The sequence below is a fragment of the Gallus gallus genome, chromosome 8 (genome assembly GCF_016699485.2).
Source record: "Gallus gallus isolate bGalGal1 chromosome 8, bGalGal1.mat.broiler.GRCg7b, whole genome shotgun sequence".
NCBI classification, from domain to species: Eukaryota; Metazoa; Chordata; class Aves; order Galliformes; family Phasianidae; genus Gallus; species Gallus gallus.
In genome coordinates this window covers 27,192,485-27,207,370 of record NC_052539.1, presented here as the reverse complement: position 1 = coordinate 27,207,370, position 14,886 = coordinate 27,192,485, and the positions used below count along the sequence as shown (strand labels likewise).

The window sequence follows — 14,886 nt, the reverse complement described above, 5'->3', positions numbered from 1 at the left end:
CAAAAGCATTCTAGATATTGAGGTTGTATAGATTGCTTTTGAAAACTGTTACTGTCTTAGCTTTGCATAATCCCAAATAATAGTAAGCCCTGTTTACTTGCAGGACCCTATCAGTGCGTGTGATGTTTCTCAGTTTGCCTTCCTAGATGGCTCAGTGAAACAAGCACTGCAGAGGGAGGCTGGGTTGAGTTTGGGGATTAATGTGTTGAGTTTGGGGATTAATTAGAATGTGTGTGTTCTTGGCAGAGAGTCACAATCAGCGAGGGAGGCCGAGCTGTGTCACTGCTGATGATTATGAAGGCGAGAGTGGAAGCATGATAAGCCAAACAGTTGCCATGGCCATCGCAGGAACATCGGTCCCTCAGCTCACCAGGCCCAGCAGTTTTCTACTCACCTCGTCGGTACAAATCTATCCCTGCCTATTCCTTGACCCTCACCCTGTGTCAATAAGCAAATATTTACATGTGCACGCCCTGTAGGGCTGATCAGTGAGCAGCAGAGACTCGTATCAGTTTGTAGCTGGGAGCTGTAGAGGGTGAAAGACAAGGGGAACAAATCACTTTTGCGTGTTGCTGTACCTGTCCCATTGGGGTTATACGTGTCAGGCAGGGATGAGAATTAACAAACCTCAGAAAATGTAAGAATTTTTTGATAAAGATTCCCTTTTTCTGAAACAATTGCACAAAAGCTCTGTGAATTACAATGGTTGCTATAAGCTCTAAGCAAAAAATTCCTACCACATCCAAGTCTCACCTCGCTGAAGATGTAAATGGGCCATTTCCCTTGTTCTCTGCACAGGAGAGGGAATCTCCCCAGTTCTAGCAGACCCTTCCATTTCTCTCTATTCACTTCTGTTCTACCCGGCAGTTATTTAGGCCAGAGTAGTACCTTATGGAAGTCCTTTCAGTGGTGCCTGAAGCATTTGGACATGAAATCCACTGTGACACGTCTTGTCCTGTCTGTTTCAGAGCGGCAGGCAGCACTCCACCTTCTCAACAGAGTCCAGCCGCAGCCTTCTGATCTGTCTCTTGTGGGTGCTCAAGAATGCAGATGAAAGTGTCTTACAGAAGTGGTTCACAGACCTGTCAGTGCTGCAGCTCAATCGCCTGCTGGATTTGCTTTATCTTTGCGTATCCTGTTTTGAATACAAGGTACTGGTATTTAAACCTCCTGAAGTTTCTTCTAAGGCTCACAGAGAAATGTTACACTCCCATCCTTTGTACAACTCCAGAAAGGCATTTCCTGCTCTCTCGGTATTTCCTGTAATCTAAATCCCATGGCTAAGCACTTCTCTGTGCAGCCTCTGGCCTTCTTCCATGTTTACTTTTCAGCCATATAAGTGTTTCTGTCTCCTTTCATTTCTTATGTAGCTTGTGTTGCTTGCCACTCATCTGGGACCTGCAGCAGGGTGAAGGAGATGTCTCTTGGTCATTTTGCTTGCTCCTAACAATAAGAGAGCTTTTTGAAGTGTTGCTGAATCTGGGTAGATCATCTCGTTAGCAACTAAACCTATGTTCCTTTCTTTCTATTTTCATACAGGAATGATATTTGGAGTTGTTACACTTAGTAAATAATCCAAATTGAAAACCTCTTCCCTCACTGTCATTTGCAACTTGCAGGGCAAGAAAGTGTTTGAAAGAATGAACAGTCTGACGTTCAAGAAGTCAAAAGACATGAGAGCCAAGCTTGAAGAGGCTATTTTGGGAAGTATAGGAGCAAGGCAGGAAATGGTCCGAAGAAGCAGAGGACAGTTAGGTAAGTAAAGATGTCTTCTGCACTCTATCCATTTATCAAAAACTGCTACTCCCTTCCCTAAATGGCCCAGGGATTAGGACAAGAATCACCTGGGTTTGGTCTCCTACTCTGCCAGAGGCTTCCTGATACATGTGAGCCACTCACTGTGGGCTGTATTGAATAAATATTTTAGAGACATAATTAATGAGTCATTTCAGAGAGTTAGGGACCTTTGTACTTTTTTTTCCCTAAATCTGACCTGATTGCCTTTATCTGTTATCTGTGATGAAATTTCCCTGCCCTCCCAGCAGTGGCAATGAAGACAGAAAGCTTGTGAAGCAGGAAATGGGATCTCAGCACCATCCCGAAGACATCGCTGTCTTCAGCTGACAAACAGTAATGTCAGACTGCTAAGTACTGCTAAACCTAGGCCTCTGAGTAGTCCAAGGAAGTTGCTTCTCAGCAACCCTGCTAGTTACCTCTCAGCAGTCTGTCTCAGTTAGCTCAGTACTTGGGTGAAAATGACTGCAAGTGAAGTTACCTCTCATGGCACTTAGCACTGACAGTTAGAGGCCATATAAACATCTTGGGTCTGAGTGCCACAGCTTTGGATCTAAGGAATAAGTTATAGCTTGCTGTCACCTGTTGCTTGTGAGCAACATAGAGTTGCTACTAAAAAAAAAAAATAAAAGATACTACTCTTATTTTTAATATTATCCTGCAGAGAGAAGTCCTTCTGGGAGCGCTTTTGGAAGTCAAGAGAATTTGAGATGGAGAAAGGATATGACTCACTGGCGTCAAAACACAGAGAAGCTTGACAAGTAACTCTGCCTTATCATTCTATTTTAACCATGTCACAGTGCCTGTGGGAATGCAGGGTCTCTCTCACCGTTGATGGTTAATGGCAGCAGTCCACTTAGCTCTTGTGTGAGCCCATTTGAGCCCTCCACTGGAGCAGGTCTGGCAGTGTACAAATATATTCTTGCCTAACGCTGCCCTGTCTTAACTCTTATTTTCCACCATTCCTTACTTTCTCAGTATTTTTAAATGAGATTTAACAAGACTAATACAATCCACGTCCTTCTAAAAATCCTGTAGCAAGCTGTTATTTAGAGAGTAGATTCGTGAGCAATATTCACAGATAGCATATATTTCCCATGTCATATTTCCTTTATTACATAAGAGCATTCTGGAGTTGTCAAAGCTCGCTTTCCTTTCCTGCCCTAATCCATCACTTTGATTGTTTTTCCACATGTGCTGTGCTTTTAGAAGCCACAAACCAGCCAGGTACTGTAGCGTTGGTGTGCAGTTCTTATAAATTGCCATTTATACATCTGCAGACTCAATCATCACAGCCTTGTTTGTGATGCTTGGCAGAAGTTTTCAGTGTGTGTGTGTGCAACTGGTTGGAATGAGCTCTTCTTGCTTATTACACCCATTTCCTTTATAATTCCCTCTCCTGGTGTGGTTTAATCTGGAAGGCACAGGAGTTGTGTTTGTGCTTTGCAGTGCACGTTTTCTGTTTCCTCAAATTGCAACCTGCAGTCTCCATCCTCCCAGCAATGGAATTGTTCCTAATCCTAGGAAAGTAATCTCAGCCCAAGTGAAGCTCTGAAGAAACTGAGGAGCCAGGTCCTCAGCCTGGATGGAAGTCAGGCCAAATTTTACCCACAAAGACATAGTGATGCTTCTTGGATTTGAAAGTACCTCTTTACAGCTTCTCGTTATTTTGTTCAACAAGGAAGTGTAGATCTCTTGTTATGTCAAGTAGTGGCTTCTTGTCCAGGGCTGCAGTCCAACTGAGGCATCAGGAAAGCCAGATCAGCAGTGTGCTTTAACCTCCTGATGAAGTGATTTAGGTATAAATTTCACCATGGTTCAAACTCCAAAGCCATGGGCACTTATACTGGGTTAAAGTTTGGCCTGCAGAATTCATCATTTCACTACTGATACAGGGTCTGGGCCCCCTCTCTTTGGCCCGGAAGGATCAGGCACCAAGCCTTCACGTTCTGGAGACTGAGGAGTAGATAATGAGTGTATGACCCAGCTCCCATGGGAAGCAGTGTGGCACGGGAGTGTTGCTGCAATACAGGATCCAGGAACACTTCCAGCTGAGTCAGCTCCATCCTCCTTGGTGTGTGCTCTGCTTGGATTTTGTCAGTACTCTGCGTCACACCCCCAGTGCCATTTGGCCTGGCTTGAGTCTGTCAGAGATGGCACCTGTGTAGGGCAAGCTGTAGCTGGGCCCTTTAAATACAGCACTGGGGCTTTGCCAAGTGCAGCTCCTGTCGCTGAAATGAGGTGGTTTCTGCTGAATCCCTGAGACTTCTGGTGTGAGTGGGGATAGGAACTTGGTGAGCCTTTTGAGGGAAGTGAGTACCTGGTGTTAAACAGCAAAGTTGTGTGGGTTTTTATTTATGGCATGGAAGATACTCTTCAAAAACTGTCATGTAATGTAACATAAGAGGGCAGAGATCACACCTCCACGCTGTGCACTCTGCACTGCAGCCAGTCTGGCTGCTGGGAACAAAGTGCATAAATACCAGCTCGTGTAGCACCACCGTGTGTCCATAGCCTACAACATGAAACCATTTGTTCTGCTCCTGGTTTCGCTGTTGCATGCCTTACAATGCTACTAAACCAGTTTGAGTTGGACTTTGATTCTAAATGCTTGTTGTCTTCCTGGGAGAGCAATGAAGTGTCAGAAAGCAGTGTGGTCTCTCCTGAGCATGAGGATCATAAGTCACCTGTAAGTTTGTGTATGTAAGAAAAGCAAGTCTTTCTTCCTGTCCTTATGAATGGACACATTAAAGTATCTCAGTAGTGTTGTCCAGCAATAAGTATGTGCATTGTAATCGAGGGGCTCCTGCCAGTGAGAAAATATTTTCAAGTGGAGAATATGTGGGTTTACTTCTTTAACAGAAAGTAATCTTATTGCTTTCTCTTCTCCAAATAGGTCACGAGCAGAGATAGAACATGAAGCACTTATTGATGGAAATCTTGCAACAGAAGCAAATCTAATTATTTTGGATACACTAGAGATAGTTGTACAGGTAAGGATGGGAGAAGAAAAGAGATGTAATACCATTAGGATCACTTGGCCAGGCAGCAGTTCATTAAATAGAACCTTCCTGCCATTCTGACTGCCTGAACGCTGTCAGAACTGTTCAGGTCTACTGCTGCAGCAGCAGGAAGGACTGTAATGCCTCTCCTCATCCTCAGCCCTTTACAACATGGTTTTTAATTACTGTAGCTTCCTTCAGACTTTCTGAAGATTGCTCCTTATTTGTAGCATAAGAAGCATTTGGTTTTAAAACTCTGTTAACAAACAGTAAAAAATTGGCTAATATTGCCCCATTACAACAAATTCCTCGGGTTCCTTCCCACGTCTGCCTCAAGTCATTCAGTTCCAGGTCGGTCTCCTGTGTCTGTACACATTGGCACAGTGCAGGAAAGCCTCCAGACTCCTTGCTGTGGGTACAAAGTCTGTCTGTTTCCTCTTTACCCACTAGTGAGCATGGACACAGGGCAGTTTTGTGTCATTCCGTCTCCTTCAGCTCATGGGTCAGATTTCCATCACCTGGAGCTGATTCAGAAATGTGACTGTTACACAGGCTCAGCAAAGTGGGCAATTTTTCCATGCCAAAGGGATTTTCAGCAGGGTTATTGCAGCTCCCCCAGGAGGTTTGCTTGTGCTCCTATGACCCTTGGTTTGCTTTTGCCTGCAGACTGTTTCTGTGACGGAGTCCAAAGAGAGTATCCTCGGCGGGGTGCTGAAGGTGCTTCTGCACAGCATGGCCTGCAACCAAAGTGCACTTTATCTCCAACACTGCTTCGCCACACAGAGAGCTTTGGTCTCAAAGGTGAATTCTCTGCAGATGCTGTAATATATCCTGAGCAGCGCTGATGGAGGACGGGGCTGTTTTTTCCCTTTACATTGTTGTCACTTCACCAAACATTTATTGTTTTGTGCAGGACTAATTTTCAGGAAATTGGGTCTCAGGATGGATAAAACCTGAATGGTTTTTGTGATTGAGGTCCTCTATTTATGCACTTTGGGTTTGACAGCTGTGCACAGAGGTGCAGTTTACGATGAGTGAGTGTGGTGTGGGTTCCTGCTGGCTAGCAGATGTACTTAGCCAGCAGGCAGCACAAAGAACAGCTGAAATTAAGGATGAATCTCACTTAAAATTGATTTTTATTTATTTATTTTTTTACTTGAACCATAATTTAAACTTTGATTCTCTATATGCACTGGGAACAGCCCAAAGGTTTAAGCCTGAGTTTTTGGAATCAGTGTGAATCGATCTAAAGATGTAGATGCAGGAGCAAGGGGTGGTGGGATAGGTAAAATGAGTTGTCTTCCAGTGTTGCCAGTGACTGCTTTTCTCTAACTGTAAAAGTGAAGTGATTCAAGCCAGCCTAATTCCTCTCAAAGCAGAGGGGATTGAACTTCCTCTAATGCTGGTGTACGCTTGCTGCTAAGATCACTGTGGCCTTTATGTCTGAGTCCAGGCAGTAGTTTTCTCATGTGCTGTTTTTCCAGTTCCCTGAGCTGCTGTTTGAGGAGGAGACTGAGCAGTGTGCAGATCTGTGCCTGAGGCTCCTGAGGCACTGTAGCAGCAGCATCAGCACAATACGGTCACACGCGAGTGCCTCACTTTACCTACTCATGAGGCAAAACTTTGAGATTGGCAATGTGAGTATCCTGCTGCACTTCGTTGGGTTATTATATAGGAACTGGTTGGGGACCTCTGGATGGAGTACTGTGTATTCATTCATGTGAAGGAAAGGCTGTTAGAGGGCTTATCAGCTAGACAAGCATGAAAATGGGTTAGAAATACTGGGATTTTGTTTTCCTCCAGGTGTTGCTAATTTCTAATTAGATCTTAGGTTTACTAACTCACATGTGCTTCGAAGTGTTAAGAAAGTTCTCAGCCTCAGCTCTTTCAGTTGGTATATCTTGTAAGTACCCACATACCTGTCTGTCACAAAGTGCTCAGCAAGGCATGCCATGAGCATGCTGAGCAGCAGAGCTGGAGGGATGCACTGAGTGTGGACCCAGGGACTGATAGCAGTGAGTGCACAGTATTGGCAGGTTGTTGAAATACAATTTCTCTGTTGCAGAACTTCGCCAGAGTGAAAATGCAGGTGACTATGTCTCTCTCGTCCCTGGTGGGGACATCCCAGAATTTCAATGAGGAATTCTTACGACGTTCCTTGAAGACTATTTTAACGTATGCTGAAGAAGATCTGGAACTTAGAGAGACAACGTTTCCTGATCAGGTAAAAGAACCACAGAAGAAGTGGCATTTAGTTCATTTGCAGCCTGGAATTTACATGCATTCCTTGAAGGAGGTATGTACTTTTTTTGTGACCTGAGTACATCAAACCCAGATCCTTGATTAGTTCTGACAGTGAGGTAACCACACAAAGGCAGAGCAGCTGTAGCCCTGGCATAGCAGTAAGTAGCTTGATTCTCATTGCCACTTCATTACAGCAGTGTATTTTTTTACAGGTCCAAGATCTGGTGTTCAACCTCCACATGATCCTCTCTGACACAGTTAAAATGAAGGAGCACCAGGAAGATCCAGAAATGCTAATTGACCTGATGTACAGGTAGAGTCCATACTCATTGCACTGCAGGGACAGTAGATGTCAGTGTCCAGCTGGTGTTTGAGGAAGCTTAGTACTTATAGCACTTCTGTATTCAGAGCACTGAGGATTGTGTTGCTGTGAATCTTGGTCATGCGTTTGGCAATCATTTTACTTTTTTAACTTAAGCTTGTTTTGCACTGCTTGCCATGATTCACGTCACCTAATATAAACACAGCTGATTGCTCTTTGGTTTTGGACTGAGATGTTGTTCATTCGAGCCATTACAGAGCATAGTTTTGGAGCAGTGACACTGCAGTTCCAGTCTGCAGGTGAAATATGAAGTTTAGTCAAGAGCTTCAGCAGTCATCCTTGGAAGCAGTGTACCATCACTAGGCTGATCCAGTTGCTTGCCCACCAGTAGCTAGCCAAGAAATCTGTGAAGTGATTGTTGCTTAAGCAGGAATAACTACATACTAATTGCAGTTTGTGCGTGGGGTTTTTTTTTTCCCCTCTCTTTTTATTTTTCTATTTTTAACTAGGATTGCAAAGGGCTATCAGAATTCCCCTGACCTGCGCTTGACCTGGTTACAGAACATGGCTGGAAAGCACTCGGAGAGGAGCAATCATGCAGAGTCAGCACAGTGTTTGGTCCACTCTGCAGCCTTGGTGGCTGAGTATCTGAGCATGCTCGAGGACCGAAAATACCTCCCTGTAGGATGCGTTACATTTCAGGTAAAGGTTATCTTCTGTAGTGTATTTTGGGGTTTTGTCACTGCTGCTAAGATGCAGAGCGTCCCCCATGTACCAGATATTCCTGTGCTTAGATATTCACACTGCATTCACTCAGCTTATTTTGAGGAGAATGCATCATAGCAAGTTCTGAAAATAATCTTTATGCTTGAACACAGCTTGATTCCCCTGAGCCTCACATCTGTAGGCTGAATGAATCCAATTGCTTTTATTTCTTCATGAAAGTTATATTTCTTTACCATCTGTTTAGTCCAGCCACTGTGTAGTGAGCGCAGTCGTTGTGAAGTAACTTATGGAAGGGGTTCCTGTGACTGACGTGAGGCAGGGCAACGCTGAGCAGAGCAAACAGGCACACAGTGAGCTGTGAACACGTGGGCCACTCCAGTCAGCCTAAGTGTGTGCTGAAGTGCCCTGCTGTTTCAGAAGGAGATGAAACAAAAAGCACGTGATGGCTGCTGCTTTAAGCATTGCAGGATTTGCTTGAAAATCATCAAGCTTTCAAAGTGTTGAATGTCATTTAAATGGGGTACAAATTTTTATGTGTGCTGTGTCTCCTCAGAACATATCTTCGAATGTTTTGGAAGAGTCAGCAGTTTCTGATGATGTCGTGTCACCAGATGAAGAAGGTATCTGCTCTGGGAAGTATTTCACAGAAGCTGGTCTGGTGGGATTGCTGGAGCAGGCTGCAGCATCTTTCTCCATGGTAGAAGACTTTAATTTCTTTATCTCTCTCCTTCTCGTGGGCAATGGCATGGGAAATGTTTTCTCAGTGAGGCTGCATAGCTCTGTTATAATTGCTTAATTCACGTGGAGCACTGGGAGTTTGAGCTGCTTAAGACAGCTCAGTTTGCCCTCTCAAGTGAACTGCAGTGAGCGGGGCTGGGGAGCAAAGAGGCCTTTTTGGTTTCCTAACATCTTTCACTTGAACACTGCGCATTTTGGAGCTCACAGTGGCAGATAAAGGCCATACTGTTTTTCCTCCTATTCCAAGTGGGTAGGCTGAGAGCTTTGTGTGAGCAGTGTTAGTGAGCTGGTGGTAGTGTATCCATCAGAAGCAAATGAAAGCAAGTGAATTATATCCCACAGCACAGTATTAAATATTCATTGGGTTTAAGTACAAGCAGCAGTTAAGTCTGGAACAAAGAGTTAGAAGTGCTGTAGCAGGCTGGTTAAGTTGTATGGGGCACTGTCTCTTTACATGGATCATCTCCATTAGAGACATAGGTGTACTGTAAGGAGAAGGTGCTGCTTACATCACAGTGCCTATTGCTGTGTGAACCCCTTTTTTGTTTTGAAGTCTTAAAATGTGAATGCTGGGAGTAGGTATCATTCTTGCTGCTGAACTGATGGAGCGATCTGGTGGCCCTTGTTTTTTAGGCTGGCATGTATGAAGCTGTTAATGAGGTTTACAAAGTCCTTATTCCTATTCACGAAGCTAACAGAGATGCCAAGAAGCTGTCTACTATTCACGGTAAACTCCAAGAAGCTTTCAGCAAGATTGTCCACCAGGTAATGATTTGGGTTTTCAGCTGCAATGTGAATTGTGATCAAATGAAAGCTACCTATCAAGGAAAAAACCATTTTAATAGATTACCCGAGAACTGCCAAATGGTGATCCACAGTAAATGCAAGGATCACTAACTGGAGTTTTCTCTCTCTGTGTATTTGACTTGAGAAACATGGGAGAACATCACATACCAAGTTTTATTGTGACTTCAGAACTATCTCAGAGTTAAAAAGTTCCAATCACATGCCAGTTAATTCTTTCAGGTGCTGTTTTAAAATGTATTTTGCATGCTCTGTTTCTGGGAGAACCACTGTTTCTTGTCTGTAGCGTGGTAGGTAATGCTGAGAAATGTTGGGAGTTTTATTTGCCTGTTAATATGGTGGGTAAGTTGTTGAGAGAGTCTTTGTAAACATAGTTGGTGGCAAAACCCACCAGCACAGATGCTGAGCATTTGATGGGAGACATCAGACTTTACCAGCCTTCACAAAGCCCAACAGACCTCAGCTAAGCAGGCGATGAGAGCACTTGGCAACTTTCTAGAAGCTTCTGGGAGATACTTGATGGGTGCATGCCCTCACTGCAGGCAGGCATGGGCTCGGCAGACCCTCCTGCAGTATGTGCCAGTACTGCTCTGAGCCCCCACCCCAGCCAGCTTTCTGGCTGTGGGCTGCTTAGTACACTGTTGTCTGTTGGTGTAGTTACCCTTATGCTGACAGTAGATGTCAATCAGTGCATCAGCTTCATGGGATCCAGCTGGTCTTCAGCAGCTGAGGGCCTGGTTGTCTTCCCCATGTTCTGGCGCTGCCAGATTAATGAGGTTAAATGAACCAATAAGGGACAATCATTGGGCGTCATTCTGGGCCGGAGAAGTCTATTTTGGTTGCACGATGTCTTAAAATCATTGAAAGCTTTTCAAGTTTATGCTGCCTTACAATGATGGTCGTGTTTTGGCCTTTTGGACTTTTTTTTTTGTTTCTGTGACATGCGCTTTTTACTTTTTATTACACAGAGTACTGGCTGGGAGGTAGGTAACTCCATTTAGTTAGTAAAGAACACTAATAGATTTATCAGATGACTCACGCCAATGCTTGCCCACATGTGCTAGTTGTGGGTATTTCTGTTGCTGTCTGCTGTTAAAACTGAATTCATTAACCAAAGAAATACCAATAAACCGATTGTGGTTGTAGTAGGAAATTCTTCATAAGAAGCTGTAGGTAGTGCATGGATGCTGATGTATTCCACTAATGAGGTTCTTTGGTGAATGAGCCACTGTATCATCACTAGTTTGTTTATATAATTCGTTTATATTTCTTTCCATCAGCATCAACATCCCTTCATACCATATTTTCACCCCACCCACAGGGGTCGATTTAAGCAATAATGCTCAGAGGTACTGGAAAACAAAACTGGTTTATGGCATGTGCAAGCTGTGTCTCAGGCAATAGGTTCCTTTATTCTGTCCGTTGAAGAACAACCAATTGGTTATGTAGCTTTTATCTGGCAGTAAAACAGCTCAGTTGTGTCAACTGGAGTCAGTTTTGCTGCTTCCATTTGTGTAGAGGCTGGTTGTTCCCACTTCTGCAGCATGCACCCAGAGAACCACATGTTGGCTTGGAAACAAGCATAGCACTTGGCTTCATCTGATGCTGCACCCAGCACAGAGGGTTGGATCAGCGAGGGCCTGGCACAGTTGGTACACGAGTGTCAGGAAGTCACAGAGGAAACTTCGGGTGTTTCCTGAGTGTGGTCCTGCATTATTCGCACAGACTTCAGCTGTCCAGTTAGCATCTGCTTTTCTGTCCATCAGGAGACTCAGTGTGAGCCATCTCACCCCAAGTTTCCAACACAGGAGAGCATTTAAGCCCACGCTGCCTGAACTGGGGCCAAGGTCAAAGTTCCTTTGCCTTGTGTGACAAACGATTTGGGCTGATGATGTCTCAAAGATGGTTTTTAATTGCGGCCTAGCAAGAAATGAAATTCAGTAGCTTAAAAATAGCCCCTGCCACTGAAGGACTGGCTCTGTAAATCGTTTGCTTGCTCCTGTGAGAAGTCCCAGCAGGTGAGGCTTGGAGTACATCATAGGAATGTCAACCATCCATGTCCAGTAGCCAATGCACGTGAAGGCCTGTGAGCATCTATCTTGATTAGTCTGCCCCTAAATCGACCCCTGAAGAAAATTCTGTCATTGGTTATGGTTCTAACATCACTCAGTCATGTTTTATTGCATGGTAAAAGACACCCATGGTTTATGTTCTCGTCTGTCATCGTGCTCTTCCATTGCCACACTTTTCTGATCTTTGTGCTTCGTAGCTTTCAGATTTGTTGCATGGTTTTTTTTTTTTTTGCCTTTTTTCCTTATTTTTAAATACCTCGATTGGTGCTCACCCCCTTTTTTTTTTTTCTTTAATTTTATTTTAAAGTTTATTTGCTGCCAATTTGCTGCTTGTTTGTTTTTTGGAATTTCCCTAATTAAATACTTTCTGTTTTCTCCTCTATCGCCCTGGTTGCTGACCCTCCTCCCCACTCTTACTATTGTCTGTTGTGGTAAGTTCCTACTTGTGGAATTTTTTTTTTTTTTTTGCTTTCTCCTCCCCCTTCCCCTCCACACCCCTTTTTATTTTTGGTTTTTCTCTGTGGAAATCCCAGTTTCATTTTACCAACAAGCTATGCCAACAGCAGGGTGCACCCCGTGCGTCCCAGGAAGAGCAGCATTGCCAACTACAAGCCTGAGTGGCACCAATGCCTTTGGAGTGGTGGGTTCTGCTGCTGCTCTGTTGGTTTAATAAATGTTGAATCCTTTATCTGTTGTTTATTTTCTTGTTTTTGGAGCATACAAGGTGGTGTTGCCTCGAATAGCAGCACTCCAGGAACTGAAAAACATTGGAAAACGTATATTGAAAGATTTGTGATAGTTGGCAATGCTGCAGAGGACCTTGGGTGAAATTGAGCAAGAAAAGAGGATGCTCTCTTTGGCAGAGGTGGTTGGATTTTGCATTCTGCACAGTGTGTACGAAGGAGTCACCTTCCCTCGTGCATGTTTGGGGCTGGCTCTGCCTGCAGGCAGCTGCAGCTCTGCTGGTGGAGAAAGCAGAGCAGAACTCCCATGTTGGATTCTTTCAGATCTTGTTGGCAAAGCTTTTTGTGTGTATGCGAGAGATAACTCAAACTTGATTCCCAGCAATTTTGAAAGGTATTTACCATGCATAATAACAAATCATGAACCCTCATATGTCATGGTGGCTGTTGTCTGCTCTGCCGGTTCTGTGATGGCTATTCAGTGTTCACCTTCATTCTCTTCTCCTCCCCAAGACCTATTATTTTTCAAAAAATAATAGGAGATAAAATGCTTTTAATATTTTCTCCCTCGTATCTGCATTTTTAGCTCTTCTCAGAAACAAGACCATGGAGTATATTTAAGTGACACGTTCCCATTTCAGTACTGTGGTCCCAGAGACTTTGGTATAGGCCAAATTTCAACCTAGTGAGGTTTGCAGAGCCATCTCGTGTTAACTCCAGGCAAGAAACTGAGCTCTCCTCGTCCCATGCGGCTCACAGCTGTTGAATGTCCCCCATGAGCAGGGAATAGCCTGTGGGCCTTCGCTCACCTTGAGGAGTGTTTCCAGGCTCAGATTGCCAGACATGGCCTCAGACTGGGAAACTGCCTCTGTAAATAGGATGGAGGCATTCCTGCTCCACACCTCCCAGTGCAGACCCTTTCACTCCAAAGGCACTCTCACAAAGCTTGTTGGGGGGAACACAGAGGGTTTAATGCTTCCCTTGCTGGGGAGCGGTCACCGCTCAGCCCATGGCTGATGGCCCCAGGGCTGTGTGGTGGAGATGCTCTGTCCCGCCGGGGCCAACCAGTGCTCCTTCTCCATGAGGTCCTCATGATAACTGAATGTCAGCAACTGGATTGATCAGGGCAAGTCTGTGCATCTGGACTTCATGGTGATGGAGGGAGTGTGCACTGGGAGCTGGATCTCACCTGGCTTCCCAGCTGCTGGAATTCCCAGTCCCACATGGCTTGACTCTTATTTTATGCATTTAGTAAATGCTACCAGAACTGCTTATTAATTAATGCTGATCACAGACAGCATTTTCTTCCCCTCTCGTTGTTGCTTTTATGGCAACATAAACGTACACCAGCTGTAAGAAGTGATGTGTGCAGATGGCTGTGTGGCTCCTACCTTGTAGGAACCAGGTTCTGCAAACGCTTTGTACCACAATACTCATGTGCCCCATAGACAGGGCCAAATCCTGGTCACTTCTGGCCAGAGCTGGGCACAGCTGAGCTCTGCCCCATGGGGCAGGCAGCAGCCCTCACCCCAAAAACAAGCACTGCCCACCGTGTCCTTCAGGCCAGCACCTCACCATGGCAGTGCTTCGGAGCTCTCCTGAGATACCCTTATTTACACTCCTTGCCTTCCATAGATCGTGTTCACCATCATCACAAGAGATCAGTTTTGCCGTAGCAAAAATACAGAATAAATACCAAATAAAACTCATGTGCAGCAGCCAGGACACCCACAGGTGCTCTCTGAACCCAAACCCTGCCCCAAGTCGGGCACACAGCGCTGTGCAGACGCCTTCTCACGAGAGTAAAGGTGAACATCTCACAGTTTCTTGCTGAAAAGCATTTCTGGTCTGTGCATGTGGAGTGAATTGTTTTAACCAGATTAGAGGTGTGGTTTATTTTTAAAGCGTTTTTCCTCTTTCTGTTAATCAGATTTTCTTCGTTACTTTCCAGCAAAAATCTTTCTGTTTCTCTTCTTTTTTTGTTGCATTTCTGGGCCAAATTCACCACTGGCTCAAAAGGAAGCAGGTACATGACGCAGTGAATTGCATCTGCTTTCAGCAGGAGTGACTTTGGCCCTCCCTCCATCCTGGCAGTCAGTCCCTAGGAGGCTGTGACACCCCCGGGGCCGTGTGCTGTTCCAGCAGTGCCCGTGTGTGTGTGCGTGTGTGTGTGAGTGCCCCGGGCATCAAAATCAGCCCAACCCTGCAGTTAGCTCAGGATGGATCATGGGGTCCTGCAGGGCATCTCCAGGGGTGTTTGTGTGCAGTGTCCTGTCAGCAGCTATGGGCCAGGCCAAGAGATGGCTGCAGAGTGCTCAGAGAGCCTGAAGTAATACCCAAACGTAGGAACTCACCTTTGTTCCCCAAATCCAACGCCCTCAGGCTCCTCCTGGGGTAGCAGAAGGCATTGCAGGGTTGGGCTGATGGTCATCCTTGATCCATATAACCTCACATTAGTTTGTAATCTCATTGCGGTGTCTGCTGCTAAACGTGTTCATGCT

The 14,886-nt window shown here is 44.9% G+C and overlaps 1 protein-coding gene across 8 annotated transcripts in view; it reads left to right on the top strand.

The window, feature by feature from the left end:
- The window catches only part of DOCK7 (dedicator of cytokinesis 7), an 88,029-nt gene that overhangs the window by 67,171 nt on the left and 5,972 nt on the right, over positions 1–14,886 (top strand). For 4 of the 8 annotated variants that reach the window (XM_015291142.4, XM_015291138.4, XM_040705174.1 and 1 more), the window contains 12 exons: positions 247–401; positions 969–1,151; positions 1,620–1,755; positions 2,459–2,555; positions 4,691–4,787; positions 5,463–5,597; positions 6,281–6,433; positions 6,862–7,020; positions 7,253–7,353; positions 7,872–8,064; positions 8,642–8,785; positions 9,460–9,591. In XM_015291142.4, coding sequence (XP_015146628.1) covers positions 247–401; positions 969–1,151; positions 1,620–1,755; positions 2,459–2,555; positions 4,691–4,787; positions 5,463–5,597; positions 6,281–6,433; positions 6,862–7,020; positions 7,253–7,353; positions 7,872–8,064; positions 8,642–8,785; positions 9,460–9,591 — 1,685 coding nt within the window. Of the gene's footprint in view, positions 1–246; positions 402–968; positions 1,152–1,619; positions 1,756–2,458; positions 2,556–3,003; positions 3,022–4,690; positions 4,788–5,462; positions 5,598–6,280; positions 6,434–6,861; positions 7,021–7,252; positions 7,354–7,871; positions 8,065–8,641; positions 8,786–9,459; positions 9,592–10,598; positions 10,614–14,886 lie in introns of all 8 variants that reach the window. The other 4 variants (XM_015291141.4, XM_015291137.4, XM_040705173.1 and 1 more) reach the window with 2 other exon arrangements.